General features: G+C 44.6%; 1 protein-coding gene across 3 annotated transcripts in view; it reads left to right on the top strand.

Moving 5' to 3' along the window:
* The window catches only part of LOC139106915 (POU domain, class 2, transcription factor 3L), a 129,279-nt gene that overhangs the window by 101,788 nt on the left and 7,584 nt on the right, over nucleotides 1-19,907 (top strand). For all 3 annotated transcript variants that reach the window (XM_070664006.1, XM_070664004.1, XM_070664005.1), the window contains exons 3-4: nucleotides 17,172-17,308; nucleotides 18,668-19,012. In XM_070664006.1, the coding sequence (XP_070520107.1) occupies nucleotides 17,172-17,308; nucleotides 18,668-19,012 (482 nt within the window). The remainder of the gene's footprint in view (nucleotides 1-17,171; nucleotides 17,309-18,667; nucleotides 19,013-19,907) is intronic.

The following is a 19,907-nucleotide window of genomic DNA, read 5'->3' as shown; positions in this document are numbered from 1 at the left end:
TCATTTGCCTCAAGGTATTCTTTCGTAGTGTGTAACTAACTTTCTAACTTTTGGAGAACAATTGTATTGTACATGCGCTGCGGGACTTTTCGTCATAATCGTAAAAAAGATCACGCCAAAAAAATGCCTAAAAAGTCCTTCTTCTTTTTCCGACCGCATCGTTGACATTTTATCATAAAACGTATCTTTTCGTGTCAGTTGAAACGTGTTAGATTGCAATTAGCATAAAAAATGGATTGTTATAATTTAAAAAAAATGACTGGTTATTTGGATTCTTGCGTGTTTGGCAAAACAAACTTTTGTATAATAAACCTAATAGGGAGAATCGTTAGTTCCATGAACGTGCGTTTCGAGAACGACGAGGCAAAGAGCTCCGGAGGGTGTCACGCGTCACGAGATCTGACGTAGCGTGTATCGTCGTTCGCAGAAAGCGCGATAATGAGGGAGATGACAGAATGTAACGAATGCCGCCAAACGGCTGTTGCATCTGCAAAACTAAGAAACCCATCTGACGCCGCGTAATAACGTAATCTTGCGAGTATCGTTGCAATTATTAAGAGGGTGATCGTGCAATGGTTTTCTTACATGGTACAAACATTAATCCGTCCATTACGTTTTAAAACAATGTTGACGCTTTCGTATTGCGTACGTCGTTTTTTTCTCCGATTAATAATTAATTAGCTAGAAAAGGAACGAGGCGCGCGACTAGAAAAATAAAGCGCGGTTCGAGTGAAAGCTCGTCGGCGAAGGCGTTCTCGTGAAGCGAAACAAAAATCGACGAATAGACCGAAACCGACGAAGGTGTAGAGTTAGCTGACAAAAAGTCCGCGGCCTGGGCCAGCCTCTCAGAAATGCGAAACCGGTCGTAAACGGAACATTCGCGGACCCTCGCGATCGCCCGCTTCTCGTGGAAGCGTCGCGGCTGAAGGGGAAGCGGACAAGCTTGAACGAGGGAAGAAAAATAAGAAACGATCGGGTAAATAGAAGCGAAGGACCGGGGACCAGGTTCCGATAGGATCCCGGCCGTGCACGGTGAGGGCCGAGCGGGGTGAAGGATGCCGTCGCCGACCTGTGTTTTACTTTATAGCATTTAGCCCGTTGTTTGTCTTATTGCTATTAGCCTTCGTCAATTAGTAATTGCATTTTTAATGCCGATTCCGTGAACCGGATCCATCGGCTCGGGGTCCACGCGGCGAGCGGCGCGGAGGACCCCAACCTTGGTGGTTCGCGAGCGGGCCGAACGGAACGACTTTAGTGGGGAGGAAGCTGGGTGCTCTCCTTGTGCCGGCCGGTAGGCACCGATTGCCGCTGTCAGGCGAAGCTGAGGGGCGAGGGGGAGGGGGCATGTCATTAGGAGTCATTAATATCGCGGACCTCTGTAATTTGACACACTTCCGATCGCCTAGCGCCACCATTGCCACCCGCTCCATTTTTCTCCTCTGCCTTCGCATCTTCCCGAACCGTTTCGCGATCGTTCGCCCCGCGGCCACCGCATCGGCCTCTTCTCGCCTTCCTTTTTGCGCCTACCCTGCGAATCACCATGTCGGAAACACGATAAAACCACCGGCGAAACGTCATGCGGCCCGCACCGCGATTATTCGTGTCATTTCGCATATTTCGATATTCGACCGTTTTTTTCTTTTTTTTCCTCTCCCCCGGGTAATCGGTGGTTCTCTCGAAAGAAAAGGCAGTCTTAGGTCGCTCTCCGGATTTTACTGAACTTCGGAGAAACGTCGCCGGGAGAGTTTAAAGTGATGTCGCGCGGATTCGGCGCACGATTTTTAATTCATTCAATTTTGGCTGAAGATAATTTTATTCTGATTATTCTGAATATTTTCTTATTTACTTAATAACAAATGGAAGATGCGTCGATACTAATCTAAGACATTGTTTATCGCTCGATGCGCGTGCTTGATTGTTCGTGTATTAAGCTTTTGCTGTGTAGTCGAGACGCAATTATCTTTATTAAGCTGTCAAAGCGAGTCGGAACGGTGCTCGATGCCGATACGTGTTCGATTACGAAATCGCACTCGAGCGGATGCAGCCGCTTGGTAATGCAGCCGCGATTAATATGATCCGCGGATGCTAATCGAGATTCTAATCACTTATTCCCGCACCGTACCTGCACACCTGTTCGACCGATATGGCTAGACCGAGGGATTCTTTTAATGCGGACTTCTCCAAGATCTTTCGCGCGGTCACGTTACTCACGTTACTCATCATACTTTCTAATGTGCGAGAACGAGCTTTTTATATTTCCAGCGAAATGATGTCAGCCGCCATTAATTGCGAATCGAAGAAGTCGCAAACGTCGCCATTGATCTATGAAATAAAAATGCCGGAGCAATTCGTCACGATATTTATCTCGTTAAATTTATTACTTGGCAACGTTTTGTGGCATTTTTTTTTTTTTTTTTTAATAGTATAACAATCTTAAATATTAAAAAAAATGTTATTAACTTATAAATAATAAACGGTGCACGTGTCGGATACTAAAATAATTATTTATGCAAATAATGGAGAGTTAGGCAGTTGGGTTTTTTTTTTTTTTTTACGTCGTGCGAACAGCCAAGAAATGTCATTGACTTTAACGCTTTCGACGTATTACCTTCATGCGTTTTAAATCAAAGCAAACGATGAAGGCTGATGACGGTAAAAATCCCGAAGGACTGAACGGGGATCGATTTCGTTTGGCATGCAAACGATTCGTGCGATAAACTTGCTTGAAGAATGCTCGCTCATGCGAGTAAAAGCGATAGTACGTCTTCTGGGTGACTTTGTTATTCAAATCGTTCGTGGGAGCGAAGGAACCATGGGTGACCGTAGAAAATCGCTTTTGAATGTCAAAACACTTTTCCGACGTCTTCAGAGAAAGTCATATTCTTCACACGTTGCGGCTGAAAATATTCAATCGTCACGTCGGTCACGCATTAACTCATGAAAATCCGATTTCAGCTCTGTCAACTATTAACGTCTATCACCTTTGTTCTAGCGCGAGTCTAAGTATATAAGCTCCGCGTTTAAAAACTCGTTAATATTTTCTTAAAAAATTAACGACTATAAATTAATAATGAGTAATATAAAAATACGTTTAATGAGTGACGATTATTAATAAATCTTTTTGTTCGAATAAATTGTATTTGATGCTAAAAAACCGTGGCGATCTTTAAGATATATCCTCGATTGAACTAGTTCACTTTGTTATTCGAATCGGGGAGGGATGGAACGAGGTAGTCTTCCTTTGAATATAGAGGAGAAGCCCTTTCCTTTCGAGCTTTTCGGGATTCATGCGTCACGGATCGCGGCTAGACGGAGCAAATTTAAATTCCGCGATGGGATTTCTTGGGGATTTTCAGATTTTTATCGCTGGTATCCACCGGTGAATGTCTCGCCAGCGGGATATGCTAATTTTACTAGAATGCTGACTGCGGTGCTGACTTCCTTCTACTTGCACTATTCGTCGACGTACGTTCGCAAGCATTTAATTGTCGAGTCAATTGTTAAAATTAATATATATATATTTTTTAATTGAATTTTTAACGCCACATTCTATACTCGATAATACCCGCTTAAAATAAAAAAAAAGTCGCAATGGTTTAAAATAATACACGTTACGTTCGTGCAAGACGCTAGTTGAAATACGGTGTATACGTCGTGAGAAGTCTAATCGCGTAAGTGGAAATGAAAACGAGTACAGTGATCCTTTCTAAGAATGAAGGATCGTGGGCTGAAGATGATCGCACCCGCGAAGAGCTGAACAACGGATTCGCGCTTCCCCTTTTTCGCGGAGCGAACGAGCTCTCGGCGAGAGATATTTTCTCCCTCGGCCGGCGCGCATTTCTCACGACTCGAAGATGACTTCCGTTCTTGTTCCCTTTCAGTGGAACGGACGGCCAGGCCGATTCGATCGCGAAGAAATTAATTCGCTCGCCCACGTTCCGAAAATTAAAGGAGCGCCGCGAAGAAGAAGCCGTGAGAAACCCGCACGGTCGACGAGGAGACGAGACGTTGTTTATGAAAATGGCACTGATCGACGAGTGGGTGTCGGCGCAATTCTCGTTACACGCGCCGACTAGAAAGAGAACCAAAGAAAGAGGCTAGCAATTAGCAATTTAACCAATAACTCTGCAATTGGTGATTCCATTAACGGGATGGCCGTTCCCACAGAAGACGGCAGCCGTTTTTCGCTGTTTTTCTGACCGCGGGACTGCTCTCCTTTCGTGTGGCCGCGCAATTGCCTTGTGAACGTTGCAATTATTGCATTAACGATTAATCTCTCCCCCGGGATTATTTGCGCGGCGGTCAATAGCGCACGTTTCGGCACACGTTTGATTTCGTTTAACACAAAGCCCTGGTATTAGTAACGCCCCGGTCCTTCGTCTCTTCGATATATTGTTACTTTGCGTGTACATTTTTTCTAATTTAATTTAAAAAAAAAAAAAGAAAGAGAGAAAAAAGGGATCGACGAAATGTTTATGGTCGAAGGAAAATGTAACGATCGTAGAGATTTATAACTTAACTTTGAACACGAAACAGAACCACGAAAGGAAAGGTCGGAGGTGATTTAATGGTGATAAATAAACGTTCTTTTAAGTCTTCGGACTTAATATAGGTTCGGACAGGCCACATCGTAGAAAAGCAGGACATGGAAATTTCATTTCATCACCGAGAAAAGGTTGCCTCTATTGTTCGTGTCAGCAAGGACAATTAAAACAAACGAAAGCCGCACGTAACTGCAGAAAATATACCGTTAATAAATTTACTGCGCTAGTGGGCGGACAAATTGACTGCCGATAGCGCGCGAGCCGTATCCTACGCGCTCAATTATACATTAATTAAACAATCAATATTTATTAAGCTTATTATTGGACACGATCGCGCGAGCCCGGACATTAATTCGATTGTATGCCCGGCGTGTCGAGAGCAGGCGTATTTCGTTTAATAGACGCTGTATTGTTCATAACGATCCTATAAATATGGACGTGGGCGAATGAAGATAAATTATCGAACATCCTCGCTGTCAACATCGGGTGCTGCCTTTCCTGAGCTTTCTAGCTTGGCCCTTTCGATTGCCTCGCAGAAGCTGCGGATTAAAAACTTTTCTTGAAAATTAGAAATTTTACTCGCGGTCATAAAATATGTGCGAGTTTAAATATTATTATTATTGCGGACTGCTATTTTTTTTTTTTTTTTTTTTTTTTTTGGCCGAGAATAATCTACAGTTTTGAAGATAGGGGAGTAAATTTATTACCGGAAGTGCCAACTTAACTGCCGAATGACCATTTAAACGTAGCTGCAACCCCTCGGCGTAATCTACGATTCTCAACCCCAGCTTTACTTCCGCCTTTCCTTTCTCGTCACTTATTATAATCAATTAGCGCCACGTTATCTACCAGCACGCGATTGTACAGATCGTCGATACGTATACACTCACTGTTGAGGGGTGCAACCCTCGTAGTTTTTTATATACACTCGCGGGGGTGGGCCTGCAACAGGCTGATGAGTGGCAAGATCCTCCTACGATCGTTTTTTTTTCTCTTTTTTTCTTACTCGACTTTCTCTTGTAACGCGATGCATGTCGTGCAGCATGTCAGCGTAAATACAATGCCGTTAATTATGAAATAATATCAGATTAGTTTTAAAAAGGAGATTACGTAAAAATACGAAAAGAAAAAAAGTTGCCATTTAACGCGAAGTTCTTTTAAACCCGCGGACGTTTCTGTAACCTTAAGTTTATCTCAGCGGTTTTTATCACTGGTCAAATTAATGATATCGAGAATGATATTGTAAAGGGTCTATTTTTTTCTCTCTCTCTCTCTCTCTCTCTCTCTCTCTCTCTCTCTCTTTCTCTCTCTTAAGGGAGAGAGCATCGCAACGGACGGGATTAAATTGCACGGGAAATACGAGACGTGCGCGTTTATCTTAAGCACGGAATTGCATGAGTCAGTTGATACGCGGAGAAAGTCGGTCTCTGCAACTTACGGTATGTACGATTCGTCGTTACTGGTAGGTTTGCCCGCGCTAAGGGTATATGCACCGGCAAACAGGAAAGAATGCGTGTAAGGTAGCGGGAAGGAGCAAGAACGGGAAAGAGGGAGACAAAAAGAGTGACGAGGGCAGCGCCTATCGCTCTTTCCGCGCCTTTCCTCGAAGATCTTTTACGCTTCTGCAGAAACCCGATAGCCCTGTCAGCCATTAAGCCAGAGTCGTGCCCGGTGAAAGGTTGGTACGGAGGGCGAAGGGCGAGGAACGGAGTCGGTAACAATCGGGGAGGAAAAAGGAAAGAGAGAGAGAAAGAGAGAGAGGTTCTCGCCGGCGCGTGGAGGAAAGGGGGTGGTAAAGTACAGAGGGGCTTCGGAAAAGGGAGAAAAAGGCGCACCTCCGTGGTGCGCTCTCTTCTACGCAGAACCTCGCGATCGTCGTCTCGGCGAGAATATAACGCGAGCGTGTTAACGTCAACGTAGATATTAATTGTATAACCGTTCAAAGATTGCAGCAATTTTCCCGACGGATATTATTTAGCAATTTTTTTTTATATAATTTTATTAACGATTAAATCAAACGATACAAATGTCCTACCGGCGTTTAAAATTTGCTTACGTAATTAATGACTCGTTAAAGAATGATAATGATAAAGGGTTTTAATTTAATTTTTTAAATGAAAAATATTAATATTCACGAGCTGATGAAAGGAAAGACAAACGCGATGTACCGTCAATACAAATTTCGACGCGACAGAAGTAATTTGTACGGAAATGATTTTTATACAATCGAAACCAGGTCCTTAACTTCGTCACGCACATTACGGAAAAATGAGGCTGCGACAAAAAAACGTTATGGTGGACGGACGACTGTAGCGTTGGCCATTTACCCGAGAGAAACGGCCGATGGGACAATTCTATTGCTGTGTAATTGTCATTTCGTAAAGGCACAGTGGTCACGTCTAGACGCCGTAATTGTGGCGAGAGGACGGAAAACGATACGCGCAGGTAAACGTCACCGTTATATCCTTACGGGGACGATCATCTGCGGAGCAGCCGAAGGTTGCGGTCGTCATCCACGAAGGCGAGACGCGGAATAATTAAATTCATTATGGCCGTCCAGTTCCGTCGTAGAAGCAGTGCCAAAACTCGTAATTAATTTAATCGTTCGACAAAGGAGTTCAGCCAAGCAGCTCAGCTAACAAAGAAATAATGAGTAGAAAAAATAGAAAAAAAAGAAATTGGTAAAAAGAACGCTATAAATATTCAGGGTGGGAAGGAAGATGTATATCCTCGCGTGGGAAAAGACGTTTCGTATTCCTCCAGTCAGACGAATTAATTATTATTTATACATTATATATATTCTATACAAGTATATCGACATATCACGATTATGGCAATTTACTAGAAAGATACGGATTTACTCGCGAGTGCAATGGAAACTTGAATGTGGGTTAACATTAATAGATTTATAACGTATTAATCTTACAATGGATGCAATTTTCTCCGTTCTAATTTTTATTCTCAACGTTTCGGAGCGGAACCGTTTTAACAACGAGCCTAATTACACTCGATACACATTGGCGTTCTCCAGTAACGGAGTGTAACAGTTTATAGAATTGACTTTTCAAGAAATATAATTTTAAAATCAATCAATCAACATAGATATTTTCTTGCAGTATTATCGTTAACGGTTGTAAAACGATTTCGTGTTACTTTTATTTTATTTTACGAAGAGTTGCATCGAGCTCGATTAACCGTCGAACGATTTATAAAAAAAGAAAAAGAAAAATGACACTTTTTTTTCCATTTGCAACATTGTTTTGAAACGTTGAAAAAACACCGGCGCAAGCAACGATCGTGAGATTATTAAAGAGAAACTTCTGCGGAAGCTTGATAAGCCGTGGGGTATTTCACACCCGGACAAACCTTGTATCGCGCGGGGCGCTAATGTAGCGTTATTTAACTCGGTTAGATGGTCTCCCCTTGGCTGGACGGCCTTGTCCGCTTCGCGGAGAACCCCTAGAAAAATCTGGGGGTGCTCGCCGTCCCGTGAAAACACCGCGGGGGCAGTGACACGCATAAAATAGCCAGCTATTCCGCTCGTAGCACGTCAGGTGGCAAGTGATCGCGTTGAAAGTTGGCTCTTCGCCGGTTTACCGCGGTTAATATTCGAGCGGGGATTGTACGAAATTTGCATAACTTTAACGAGATTAAATATTAATCGGTCGTGTATTGATTTAATTATTATACGAAGTTGCTTCTTAACTATCTAAGGAAACTCTTCGGCGAATGTAATTTCGTGTGAAAATATAATCCGCGGAATAAATGTATTTTCCTGTCCGGCAAGCGTGGCGGCCGGTGCCACTTTAAGAGCGCCGATAAATTCTCATTCTCACGGAAGATGAATATCGATTCGGTAGGTAGCACGTGCCAAGAGGCAATATCTGGCGAATATGTTAAGGAAGTCGCATACATCGGGGTCAGTACAGCGTGAAAATAGAATGTAAAGTGCTCGCAGGCCTTCCCCGCTTGTGCCGATCGGCCGCGGGGTGGCTTTAGGCGCAATAGGGCGGTTTCCACAGGGGGTAGGTTTGACGTGTATGACGTGCCAGCCACGTGACCGGCCTGCCAAGTCGACAATCACTGCCCCGAACTACGCAGGATGAATCTTAAGTATTGGGATATTCAAATAATCTGGACGTTGCTTTTTTCCTTCTTTTTTTTCTTTTTTTTTTTAAAGAAGTTCGCGGAGATTCGTCATTTTAGCGATCGACGATAGATCTACCGCATGAAATGTAATTGAACGTGTATAAAATTATATTAACGCTGGATTGAATGAGAAATTGCACGAAACGTTGTAATCATAAATATATTGGAAGGAAAACTGCAATTTCCGAGACGTTTAGTAATATCTGTTCACCCCAATGTTGAGCAATTTAAAATTCTATTGTTCGACCCTTTGCCTTCAGAAACGAGATCTAGAAATCGAGTTTCGTCCAATACGCAGAAAAGTTGCCGTTCGTAAAAGATCGGGAATGGTCAAGCATGCAAGGTCTACCGCACCATACATCACTGCCACTCGAGTGGTAAAGGGCGTCAATGCGAAATGGTGTCGAAGTATCGTCGCGGAACTTACCCTCTCTGGTGACTCTCTTTTATATGCATAGTTTCATTTCCTTATCGGAAATTTACGGCGAACGCAGCTGAAAGCCAAACGATCCCTGCCCACGCCGCGTCGCCGTTTCTATAAAGTCGCTAATCATAATTCGCTTTTACTTGCCGTCGAAATTGTGACATAAATTTATTTGGTGAATTTCATTATATTCATTTTTTTTAAATATTATATTACAATTTTTTTTTTTTCTTATTGCCTATTTTTCTTTTTTTTTTTTTTTACAAACTTGGAGTTATAGAATTTATTAATTTATTAATTATGTACTGCGTTTCAATGAACGTCAAGAATATATTTTAGTTTATCTGCGTTCTGAAGAACGGCTGCGTTTGATCGGGTAGCACGTGCCGAAGGGTCCACACATTGCCTCCGTCTAACGGTATGGCCGCGTTGATGATGACGAGCGATGACGGCGGGCCTAACTGTTATCCGGCCGACTGTTTACCGATCCCCGCATCTGCCGCGCGATCGGCTATTTCGTTTTCATCGCGCTGCAACCGCGGTTAATGGCGCCATGCGTCCGAGCGTCTCTCGCTGCTTACCTGGCCCTTAATTTAGGGTTTCGCCGATACAAGCTCTGGGCAACAATGATCATCGAATTTCGTCGATCAATAGCTCCGGGCCCCGCGCGCTCACCGTGGCACCGAAAACAGACGGAATAAATTAGGCTCCACTCGCCGGCGGTACCGTAATATCCCATTCAGAGATTCGTTGTGCGCGTGATGCTGCCGATTTTCTCACATAGATATAGCCGATTAAGAAAATTAATCCAATAGACTCGGCTTCGCTTATATCTATCCTGCGGTTACGTTCGTACGACGAGATTAATTTCACACTCGTCATAATTTTTATTTATCCGCCGCGAAAGTCCCAAAATCATTTTTAATATTCGACAAATAAAAATGATAAAAATTAAAACGAAAAGAAATACCGTTTTAATACACATGAGAATGTAATCGCGCGACATTTTCGCAGAGGATTATACGATTTCGAGGTAGATTATCCTTGCGTTTAAGGATTCTCTCGAGTATGCAAGTTGCCTGCTACCCGTACATCTTGTCGCATCTCATTCAGGACGCATATGTGCGCGTGCGTAAAAAAAGACACAGGAGAAAAAGGGGGAGGGAGAGTGGAGGATGGCCACGTGCCTCCGGTAGCACGCGACCAACCTAACGGTTTTAGACTCACCCCACACACGCCGCGCTCGGAAACCAGTCCTCCACCCCTTCTCTTTCGTCACCCTTGCCGGGCCGCCGGGCAATGCCGGTTCAAAACACGCCAGACGAAACACTGTTATTCTATTGGCCCTTGGTATCTATCCCCCTAACGGCACCCTCCCTTTTGATACGCTTCTCTCGTCGTCTAACACTCTCGTCGCGGTAACTGCCGCGATTTTTCGGCGTCAACATCCGGACAATACTTACGCGGCTCGAAGTTTCCAGCTAGGAATCCCGGCGCAGATATCCACGTGATTTTTTTTCAAACTCGAAACTTGTACGAGAGAATATTTTTTTTTAGAACTATACACCGCTTAGTAGCGTATAGCGTCGCGCATTTTCCGCCGCAATTCGTATGTACTTAACATCGTTCCGTTCTTTGCAAATTTTTAATTTACCGGGGATCTCATTCCAGCCTTATCTCTTTGTACGTATGAAACAGTCGTAAAGCCTCGCGGTATCGAAGCGTCTCAAGGTAGCGATGTAGAAAATCGAACGGATCCGATTTTGTTATGTCGGACGTTTTCTCGCGGTAGTCTCGGGGTTCTCGCTCTGAATGAAAACCAAGGCCCGGCGAAGCATAATCGAATGACGTAAGGCCCTAATAAAATCGTAAGTCGGTTGACAGGCGGTGCATATACCTCGGGAATAATACCCGGGGAATTCCTCCCCCGTAGCCCAGGCAGGGCTGCATTGTCGTCGCCTTACGTAAGAATGGCGACGAAGAAACGACGCGGAAGGCAGATGCTGCTTAGACATTCGGTCGCGTTGCTACACGACCGGGAAAGAAGAACGGCTGGGAGGAGAGGAACCCGGCTCTAATGCGATCTGCCATCTTAGAGGGGTGTGCGTTTTGCTGAGGCGCGAGTGAATCGAGGGAAAAGAGACTGTAGAGCGATGAGAAACGTCTACTTGTCGTCCTCGTTCCGTTGAATAAAAAACTACTTAGGTAATGGCGATATTTATCTCATTTCATCCGCGAATAAATTTGATAATATTAAACGAGGTTGGCAGATTAACAGATATTTAATTATATTAATGTAAAGAAGCTTTTATTAAGCTTGGAATGAAATAGAAATATTTTGTACTATTCGGAAGTATACTTTTTTTTTTTTTTTTTATTAATGAGTGCTGACGAACATATTTTTAAATGATTTTATTTTATCGGAAAATAAATTTCAATTATTTTCATCGGCCGAAGAGAAACGACGTGCAATGATGCGGCAAACTAAAAGTTCACGTTAGCTCGACCCTGGCAGCAATGCATTCTACGAATCGTGATTCCGATACGCCGTAAATTAATTCTTGAGAAATAGAAGTATAATCACTCGCCGTCACGAACATTGAAACAATTGGTTATGCGAGAGTTCCTAGATTCATGAAAACAATGAATTCAACGCTGCGTGCTAGAAAGATGGATGATTTTTAGGGTCAGGAAAAAACGTCGTTACTGCGAGAGAAATTTTTTTTTTTAATAATACTTAATAAAGAGGATCATCAAATATTTTATAACGTTAATATAAGTAAATCATCCTTGAATTTGCGTATGAATTTGCTGCGATAGTAGTAGCTGCGATAGAAGTGAGAACGTCGCGGACAGTTCTGAAGAAAGTTGATCGATTATAAGACTTACCGAAGAGCAAGAACACCGCACAAAGAAACAAAAGGGTAAGGGAATCGAGTAAATCGCCGGCGAAGGTGATCGCGAATTCGCGGGTGGATCGGTAATGCGTGAGGGAGGGCGAAGGGGCGATTAAACGGAGAGAGAATGCGGGACCGCGAAATCGGACCGAGCCGTGAAAATAACGATTTCTCTTTTGTAACGCGTTCCGTGTAACGTTAAAGCGAGAAGGGCCGGTTTTAGTAGGAGGGATTCATCGTCAGGGCCCGCGTGACTCGCCGATATTTTTCCCCGGGACGCGTCTCGAGAATCGATATTTTATGTAGATCACGTGGAAAGAGCAGCGCGCCCTTCGTCGTCGTCGGTGGCTATTCTCGCCCTGGCGAACAAAAACACTTTGAATCAGAGAACGGGCGGAAGAACGAGAGCCCAGGAACGAGAGAGAAAAAGGGACGGGGAAAAGAAGAGATGAACAGAGAAGAGAGAGAGGCTGGTGCCGCTTAGGAAGGGACTTTGGTTGCATGGTACCGCGGCCAGAATTCATCCAGAAAATGGAACTTTTTCATAGCGATTCCTCGCTCGCTCGCGGAGAAAGCGTCTGTCGCTATTCATCGGCCGAGTCCGCCAATTTAGACGGGAACGTATATATACGCTACCGTTCGGTGAAATCGGAGCGTGATGATGGAATCGATTCGCGTTCCTCGACTCTAACATCTGATTTGTAATAAACGATTCTGTCCCGAAATTTGTTAATGGAGCGTGCATTGGGTATTAATTTATTTTGAAAGAAAACTTGTTTAATTAATCTAAAAATTTATTTTCAGAAAATACTTTTTTTTTTTTTGTTAGGTGATAGTTTCAGTGAAATTTTTATTAATTATTAATTTTAATTAGTCGTGAGGCAACAATCGTTGCTATTATAATTACATTAATTAGTATTAACTGGATTTAAAATTTATGTAGATTGCGATTTTACCGAATATTACTTGGCAACTTCGCGCGTTCGTTCAGACTTCGGTTTTGATGAATTAATTCTGGGAAACTTTTGTTCTAACGAATGCAGTATTCATGAGAGGCGGTATATAATTCAGACGGGTTGTATGGATATCAGAGAACGCTACCTTACGCTGCTGCTGTGCTACTTTGTATTATGTGTTTTTGCATTGTAATTTAAATCAGCCAGGAAACGCGCGTGTTAAAGCGCGTAACATCGCAAGGGACTTATTTCTCAAAGGAATTATTTTCATTAGAGTATACTCGCGGCGTTTAATTCAGCAAACAAATGCAGCGTTTGCATTATCTCGATTCAATTTTCGATTAATATTCGGGGGAACTTATCCCTTCGTGTCGCTCGCGTTTACGTTGCGTCGTAAAGACTCGCACCGAAAGAGATCAGTTTTCCTTTTCCTGCTAGACTGACTGCGGGAACTTTCGCCGAAAAAATCCCTCGGTAGCCTTCAGGTGCGCTATTGTGCGCCGCTTTATCACCTGACGGACGTGACTCGCACGCGGCGGACACTCTCGATCCTGGGTGCTTTCCCGGATCGTTGGCCGCGTGAGCTTCGCCGTGGGTCACGCAAGGAATAGTCGCTCTCTTGAGGGACGAAGGCGAAGGTCGCCGCCGTGGCCTTAACATCCTCGACCTCTCGTGGAAGCGAGAAGGTATAAAACACGGAGGGTTGCATCTCCACAGCTGCAGCCTCCCCACCGACGCCGCCCGCGTGTACCACCGTTGCTACGCGTCTCTGCGATCTCTCCGACGGTGTTTTTCGTGCCGCGTGCGTATGTGTGTGCGAGCATACGTGGGTGATGGATAGACGGTTACCGTGTCACTCGTGCAAAGCGCTAAACGGACTTGAATGGCTCGAAATTGCATGGGCGACTGCATTGTGGCTGCGCCGGCGGGACAATGGGACCGGGGCCGCGCGCGATGATCGCGCGGGTGTGCGCGCCGAGCGCCGGTGTGTATGCAGATGCGGCACAAAGAGACGTCGTGGATCCATCGGGGAGATAACGATCTTCCAGATGAGCGACATTCTTTCGGTACGGCCCGATATCGAATCGAGGGCCCCGGATCGGCGGGGTGGACCCGTCGAAACGGCCGCTCTTTTCATCAGGCCGAGTGCACGGTCGCAGGTGTGAACTCGTTGGTAGTTTGGAACTAATGGCGAAGTCGTTTATTTCTTAGCTCTGAGAGGGAGGGGCCCGGCGTCGAAGATATTTCGCAGAGAAGATGGAATTTCTTAAGAGCGGCATTGTCTTCGGCAACCTATGCAACTCCTTTTTTCAAATTACGGTAGCTCCTCAAAATCCTTCAACACTAAATGTGTTCTTCGGTACCTGAAAGATCCATCTCTCTCTGACGTTCGAACGTCGGCGGTGGCTTTACCGAAAGTATACGTTAAAAATCCGTTAACGTTCGCTCGCGTCTCGCTCTTTCTCTTTCGCGGATACGAGCGTCGTGCTTTCTCCGAGAAAAATTTATCGCGACTATCCGTTCGGTTTTTTTAAACTGTCGCCTGTGATTCGTCGAGGCCGAAGCGTCAGTTACTCGTATACCGAAACCGGGGAAAAAAAAAAGCTGAAAAAAAAAAAAGAAACCGTCACTTCCTATCGCGCTATTTACCTCCCCTTTTTCCTTTCTTTTCTGTCTCCCGGATAGAAGCGCGTTTGTGTGCGACTTAGCGCGTGTAAATGTTGCGAAGAGGTAAAACCAATCGTCGGTAGTTTTATCCGCGAGTTACTCGCTCTTTCTTCGTTATCAAAGACGTCACACCTGGCACACAATACCAGCCGTCATCTTTAGTGCGACGTTCGCCGTAACTTACAAAGGAGAGCAAGGGTAAAAATCAAAACCGACAGAAATCGCCCCAAAAATCTTGGACCCTTTCTTTCTATTTCCCCTCCCTTCCCTTCGCGGCGCCGTTTTTCCCGTTTGCGAGGAGACTCGTAGGGGTCCGTAGATTCTCACGGAAAAAAAAGCGTAATTTTCGGCAAAAAAAGGGAGGGACGATGCAAATTTGTGGATGAAAAGGGAAAGCCGTGTGTGAGTCGCGCATGTACCTGCCGCAACATCTTGCGCGCTTAAAAAGGACGAGAGGCACGGGGAGTAATGGACCGCGCGAACGAAGGAGAGAAGGATCCCGGCTACAGAAGGGGGGGTGAAACGTGCCAAACGGAGAGAAATTTTTATAGAGAATCCACATCCAATGCCGTGCGTGCGCGCCAGTTTCCTGGAGGTATTCCTACCTGACCTGTTGCGTCTTTTTTTTTTTTTTTCTCCCTTTTTTTACGATTTCAGGGGAATCCTCCCGTCAGGTAACGCAGATGGAGAGAGGCGAAAATCGGGTCGGAGCCCCCCGAAATAGCGACGCCGCGCTCACGCAGGATATTCACAGGATTTTGAATTCCTTGCTCGTCTTCCTATGCGTACCTAACGATCGTTCCCGGCCCCCGGTAGCACCTCAACGGAGGATCTCGTCCCCCTTCCCACCTGCGCTCGCGGCGGAGCGTTTTTACAACGCTCTCGCGAGAGCGTTTATCTCTATTTTCGGCTTCTCTCCTCAGCTTTTATCCCGGAATCGGGAGTCGATGGGAAAACCGTCACGGGAGGAGCACCAAATGGCTAAGCGACTTCCACTTTTTGGCATCGCTGACCCTCGTCCCCCTTCCCTCCCCCCGTCTCGACATTGACTTTCCGCGGTTTTCGACTTTTCCCACAAGAATGCAAGGGAATACCTTACTCCCTTGTCTTTACTGGCGGCTGCTTACTTCGATTTTAGATAATAAGATATTAGATAATATTGTTGAAACTGCGATAAAATGGTTATAAAAATTATGCAATTCGCGCGCGGAGGGTACGTGCGAAAGAAAGTCAAGGCTTATTGACCCCGATAACGTATGTGGAGCTCTTATTGCTGCGACAGCCTGAGCACGACATACGCCGAGTGCTATAAATTCCCCTTCGGAATAATATATCGGCGTATCAAAATAATTATTAAAAATCACGCGGGCCAATCGCAGTGCGTGGACCCGTGTTCTCCGAGTCGGCGAATCGGTTCCGTGCTATTATCCAACGCGACCCCGGCGACGAAGGAGGTACACGGTAAAGGGGTGGTGAGGGAGAGTAGTCATAAGATACGATGATGGATGCTCGCGAAGGGTTGTCGCCGCCGAGTAGGGAGAGAGGGCACGCCGAAAGGGCAAAAGGGTTCTCTCCTCGACCAATCGGTCCTGACGTAACCGTTGCGCCCGACCAATCCCGGGGCCCAGTAGGGCTAATGTAATAGTGGGGAAAGTCCGCGCGCCCTTAGGGGCACAGTTTCGTTGCGTCATTCTGACACTCACTCTGCATCAGTTCGCCGACGAAGACCTAAGCGCCGCCGTGGACCTTTAAAACTCGCGCGGGACAATTTCCGAAAAAAATCTCCGGGCCAGTTACGATAAGTCCTCGGACTCGCGGGGCTTAATTAAAGTCCGCATATTAATGAGGTGTTAACGAGCGATAATTCGGCAACGCAAACGCGATTTGAACCCTCGGAAATTACTTTTGCGTTCGGTCGTTAGAGTTCATATCGCACGGGATTAAAAGAAAAAAGAAAAAAATAAAAAAAAGAGGAAAAAGAAAATAGTGAATCGTCGGTGCGTTTTTCTTCGAACCGGAGAGTGCGCAGCTTTTTCCTGTCTCATGTCTTCCGGAACGCGATGAGATCGCGCCGATCGGTAGATCGACGTAGGATCGCCGACGGCGATCCTTTTCATTCTCGCGTGAGAAATCGATCACCGTGCTGGACCTCGAGAGGCGTCCCAATGTAGGGACGACGGACGGATCAGACAAAGCTATGATGGTCTTCCTGGAAGAATCCAGGATGATCTTCGCGGACATGCGTCTTCACGCTACCAGCACGCCGACCAGCACACCCGCGCGATACCACCATCATCAGAAGTATAGAGCGCAGAACAACAACGATTGTACGGAAACCGCGGGATTCTTTTCTGATAAATTTAATACGAAGTCTAAAAATATTTTAAACTTATGCCTGAGAGCTTTTCAATATCAATAAATTGTCGTCTTGTATGTAATAAAAGTAGATTTGACCTTAAAGATTTATCAAGCTCAAAGAAATTTTAATCGGACAGATATTTTAATCGAGACGTTCTTTTCTTTTTGGTTGCAGACGCAGATTTACACGGCGACGTTGATGGTCCTGAACTTAGTGGAGATGACAGGAGTATTGCAAGTGACATTCAAGATGCCACGGAGGCACATCTTGATAATGACTCAATGGACTCGGACAGAGAAGCTCTTAATCTGGTAAATACATTTTTATTAATGAATTTATTTTATTTTATTTTATTTTATTTTATTTTCTTAAAAATATACGGCGAGAAAAAAAAATTGATTAAGCCTTTGTCACGTATCACGAGTTAATAATTACGGGCAGACGCGCGGAGAGTGCTGAAGAGAGGCGCGGCTTTTACAATTAGTGCGGCGGACAAAATACACGAGTATAATTCAAATAATTTGCACGACATCTTGCGTGTACGAAGCTATATAGATGCTTGTATAATTCGCGCGAAATTAGTTGCTCTTTTTCATCCTCGTGTGTCAACGAATCTATTAACATCGACGTCAATGATATTGCCGTCGTGTTTTCAAAATTAATAACGACGGACAAACGTTTTTACGGTTTTAACGAACGATTGTTAACGCCGTCGTTCTTGAAAAGAAAAAAATATCGAGATGATACGTTAAGTCTTTTAGCTTATTTTTAAAACATTTGCCTTTTATCAGAAATATATTTAATATATTTAAATAATTTTTATCTACTTTTGGAGATACTGCGTGGAATTTACATTTTAATGAGAACAGTTTTTGATAAATTATCCTTGCATTTTATTTATGATGTTATTATTGATAATTAAAATGAGCCCCCGCCTGCTTAAATAACGTTTATGAAAGATGATTTTCTTCAATCTTCAGTGGTATTTTCTCTACTTATTTTGACGAAAGCGTGCTTTGTCATGTCATCCATTGTCGCGTGCAGTCTGTGTGCGTTGCTTAAATGTATCAACAACGTTACCAATCCCATTTGCGAGCGTAATATCCGGGGTTCTTTCGAGAGGAACGTCGACGAACGCGACGCGACCGTGTCTTCGATTTTTTTCGTACAGGGCGCTCTTGACGGGCGTAAAAAGCGCTCGCGATCAATATTTGACAAATAAATAAAGGAAGCCACTAGCGAGATGGACGACAAGAAGGGACGACGTAGGGAGAGTAGGTTTTATAAAACACAAAAGCGCAGGATGGACCGTAGTGACCAATATCCTGACCTGGCCGAGTGTAAACACGGCTTTGTTCGACGGCGAATTTACTCTGTAATATTAGGGAGGGTGGCCCACGGCCCGAGCTGATTCCCCGTGTTCTCAATCCCACATTGCAGCGTGAAACTTCGTTGCCCGCATTTTGGGGAAATTAAAGATTGTCACCTGATAATATATCGAGCCACTCAGTCATAAGGGCGAATAAAAGTTCTCGTTGACTTCGTCTCGAGGAGACAAATCTCGAAATGTGCCGATTTCAGGGTTGAAATTAAACGAAATTTCTTATTTAAAATAGAGAAAAAAAAAATAAAAAAAAAGAAAAAGAAAATTTAATGTGAAATTACTTTAGGTCACGGATGTCTCGCAGCGCAACAGCAGCAGCGGTACCAGCGGTAGCGCGTCCTCGCCGAGTTCCGGCATCAGCAGCCAGCTCACGGGCAATCACCAGCAGCAGCAGCAGCAGCACACGTCTGGCCAGCAAAACAACAGCAACTCCCAAACTGCGCTGGCGACTCAATTGCTCAGCCAGCAATTGCTGATGCACGGTGCATTAGGGACACAGGACATCCAGGCGATCGCATCGTCTCTGCAACAACAGCAGCTGCAATCGCTGCAACAACAGCTACAGCAGTTCGCTATGTTTCAGGCGAATCCGGCGGCGGGGCAGATTCCGCCGTTCTTTTTACAAAATCAGGTAGGCGTCCGAGATAATTATATATTATTTTATTCTCCAAGATTAGATTTCACTGCGAAATCATATTTTCGATCTTTACGCTTTGCCGATAATTATTCGTCGAATTCTTTGTCTGCTTAAATATACGTAAATTGCGTTTCGGTATCGTTGCGATTTCGTCGTTCGGTGGGACCGAATCGTCAAAGCAGCGACGTGTTCGGACGTTAGTATCTGATCAGAGCGCAGATCAGGCGAAAACGAACGTCTTATTCTTCGCATACGGCGTCTTCGCGATTCGACGTCAAGATAGCCGTCTGGCAGCGGCACAAAGGAAATCGGGGTGAACCTCCTCGTTTAGGCTCGCCCTCGTCGATGTAAATGCACACGAACGGCATCAACTTGCAACCACATCACGACTGAATTTCGCGCGCCATTACGTCGCATTGAAGTCTTTTTAAAAGAATAGCAATCTAAACGATCACGGTTGTCTGCTAAAATTTATTTAATTGCATCGCACATACGCGCACGTGTATTCTTACGTTGTTTCGTAAAGTAAAGTACAATGTAATTTATCAGCAAAGCAGCCTCAAAAGAAGTTCTCGGTTCCGAAATCGGTTGCGTGAAAATAAAAGGAAATATAAATTTCGTTAAAGTACATCTGATAGCGGCGTAATAATACAGCAGCACGAAACGAATAATAATCCAAGATATCCCCGAGAAAAAGAAAAAAAAAAAAAAAAAGGGCGTACAAAGAGATTTCCCCGATTTACCTTGATAAATATCACGTTTCGAGCGCGTGGTTTTAAAGCCCGCGTTTGATCGCCGAAAGAGAGGCGACACATTTATCAGTCGTCTCGCAGCATGCATTCCCGCGATGAAAGACGCGAAGCGTTTCACAATTTTCTCACTATTTGTT

The sequence above is a fragment of the Cardiocondyla obscurior genome, linkage group LG12, assembly GCF_019399895.1.
Source record: "Cardiocondyla obscurior isolate alpha-2009 linkage group LG12, Cobs3.1, whole genome shotgun sequence".
In the NCBI taxonomy this organism is placed as follows: Eukaryota; Metazoa; Arthropoda; class Insecta; order Hymenoptera; family Formicidae; genus Cardiocondyla; species Cardiocondyla obscurior.
This window is presented reverse-complemented; position numbering and strand designations above follow the sequence as displayed.